Genomic DNA, 2,417 nt, shown 5'->3' with positions numbered 1-2,417 from the left:
AGAGGGGGAAACAATATTTGACAGGCTAAAAATAGTGGAAAACTACAGCCACGTCAAGGACTATACGTGGGGTTATTGGTACTGCACCGACATGACATGTCGGAAAATAATGGGATAAAACCGTCACGTATACCTCTTAACGTGGCGGATAGAGATTTTTTTTTCCTGTTTACAAAGCCAATACATTTAAAGCATCTGAACAACCTCTCCCCCCACCCCCACCCCCACCACCTCATAAACCATATATCACCAAAAACAACAGCGTAGGACACCTCTCTCCCAAACTCATTCACCAAGTTTCACCAAAACAAATACCAAACGTTTTCAAATAAACTAGGTGTGAATGTTACAATAATATTGCACCCGTCGAGCATCCTAAAACGGGTGCGAAGACTACTAATGGTGGACGTGTGGATGCTATTTTGGACAACTGTGTCATCGTGTTCGATTGTTCTTCATATTTAATGATATTCGATTAGTACATAAACTTACATATTTTATGTTAACTTAATCGCCCAGTGCGTATAATATGTGGCTGTGATACATCGATTTAAATATTCAATCAAGCGGTTAAATCAACTGTATCACATTCGACTTGCCAACTTGACATGATTCTAACGTAGTCGTTTATACAATTTTCATACAAGGCCCTCCAGCCGTAAGCCTCTTCTTTTGCAAATCTCACCCAAGTATAAACCGGCAAAGGCACCGGGAAATCCCCTTCAAGTTGTATATATAGCCAATGAGTATCTGTAACATTAGCAATGGCCAGTACCGGATGACCACGAAACAGATCTGGTCCCTCTCTCATCGGGAAAAAGGTCTGGCTGCTATGCGGCTCTATGAGAATCAGAACGCAATTAAATGCTTGAGCAACGACGTTTCCATGGGCGGGTAACTGAAACCAACGGTTGCAGGGCGCATCTTGAACCATTTCAAAAAAATCTAACCAGCTATGGGTCGTCTCAAAAAACTCCGGGTGATCCTTATTTAATCTTGCCCTCCACCAATTTGGGTTCCTATCCATCTCATTCTTCATGGCAACCCTAACCTCCCTCCAACAATTTTGACCCATTCCTAAACCCTCCGAAATTGCCCAAAAACCGCAGTTACCGTCAGGCTTTACGTCTATGATCCTTGACATGTAAGGGTAACTCCAGCTTGGAACAAGGCCCTTATACCGATTTACCGCTGCAACATCTTCCGGATGAACAACTAAAGGAAAACCTATGGCAGCTCCAGTCTCTTTTTTCTTAGACGACCATTTTGAAGGTTTAGGAGGGGGCATCTGAAGCTGTGAATGGGACTGCGACCGCGAACGCTCCAAGAATGAGGGGGTTTGGTCAGTATTCTGTGAGGACGAAGTGGGGTACGAGGAAGGGATATACGAGCTGTACCTGGCGGCCTCGACCTTTTTTGTTTGCTGGTTTAGGTTTGGGCGCCCGCGAGGGTCCTCCCATTTCTATGGCTCTTTTTTGTTTTAGTTGCCGGGAAGAACGGACCAAATCTTCGATAAAAGACTTCTTTTCTATTTTCAATCTTTACGTATCAAAACCGTCTGTTTAAGCTCTTCCATTTCTGCCTCGAAGTCTTCTTCTTCTACCTGTGGGACCACTGGATCGAAGTCAAGCTTCCTTCAGAACGGGTCTATCGATTTTAGTGGAATAGGAACCAAAGTATCAAGATGACGCTCCACCTCACAAGCACACGGCAACCCCATAGACGTTCGCAACTGGTGTCGGCACGTATGTCCCAACTCGATCATCTTGTCAAGCTTTTCGTAATCCTTTTCTAGTAGTGTAAGATCCTTAATCGACACTTTATAATGTAGCCTGTAAGAAACCTGAAAGTTATGGTCTCTCTTCAACGTAATCCGGGATTTTTCAAATGTTGCTCCGATTTCAATCTTCTGGGCTTCTATAAGCTCAAGGGTATAAGCCGCAAGTGTGTGGAGGGTGTTGTTAGCCCTGTTAAGGTGCCTTTTCAAGTTCGCGTGCTGACTCTCGACTCGGTTTGTCGTACTCTCGCCGAAGTTTAACCGATCGGCCCATCCAGCAAGATACAAACTTTTCCTTGTCTCGTAACAGCCAGCTATCATGGATATAGTCCCATACCTCTGAAAACGAAACAAAAATAAACTTATCAAATGTACTACTAGATTAACACTTATTGTATATTAATAATCATAACGACTTACTTTCTTTCCCAATTTTGAATAACATTTCTTGCAACTTTAAGCATTTATATTCGTATTCATCGAACGTGGGAGACTCACACGAGACCGTCCATAATAGAGCGAAATCTTCTCTTGCCTCGCTGTCATACATACCCGTCCACTTTTTCTTTATATTCTCACGTATGTGCCACCGGCATAGGTTTCTGGTAGCATTCGGGAATACTTGTTTACAAGAATTCAT

The 2,417-nt window shown here is 43.2% G+C and overlaps 1 protein-coding gene across 1 annotated transcript; it reads right to left on the bottom strand.

The window, feature by feature from the left end:
• Positions 1 to 562: 562 nt before the first annotated feature.
• LOC143591909 (uncharacterized) lies at positions 563 to 1,288 on the bottom strand. The gene has a single exon (XM_077071968.1). The coding sequence runs from the start codon at positions 1,286 to 1,288 to the stop codon at positions 563 to 565; it is 726 nt and encodes a 241-aa protein (XP_076928083.1).
• Positions 1,289 to 2,417: the final 1,129 nt, after the last annotated feature.

The sequence above is a fragment of the Bidens hawaiensis genome, unplaced genomic scaffold (genome assembly GCF_021521415.1).
Source record: "Bidens hawaiensis isolate Kalapana, Puna unplaced genomic scaffold, B.hawaiensis_p1.1 tig00040159_1, whole genome shotgun sequence".
NCBI lineage: Eukaryota > Viridiplantae > Streptophyta > Magnoliopsida > Asterales > Asteraceae > Bidens > Bidens hawaiensis.
Note: the sequence above shows the minus strand (reverse complement) of the source record. Positions and strands in the feature narration are given on the sequence as shown.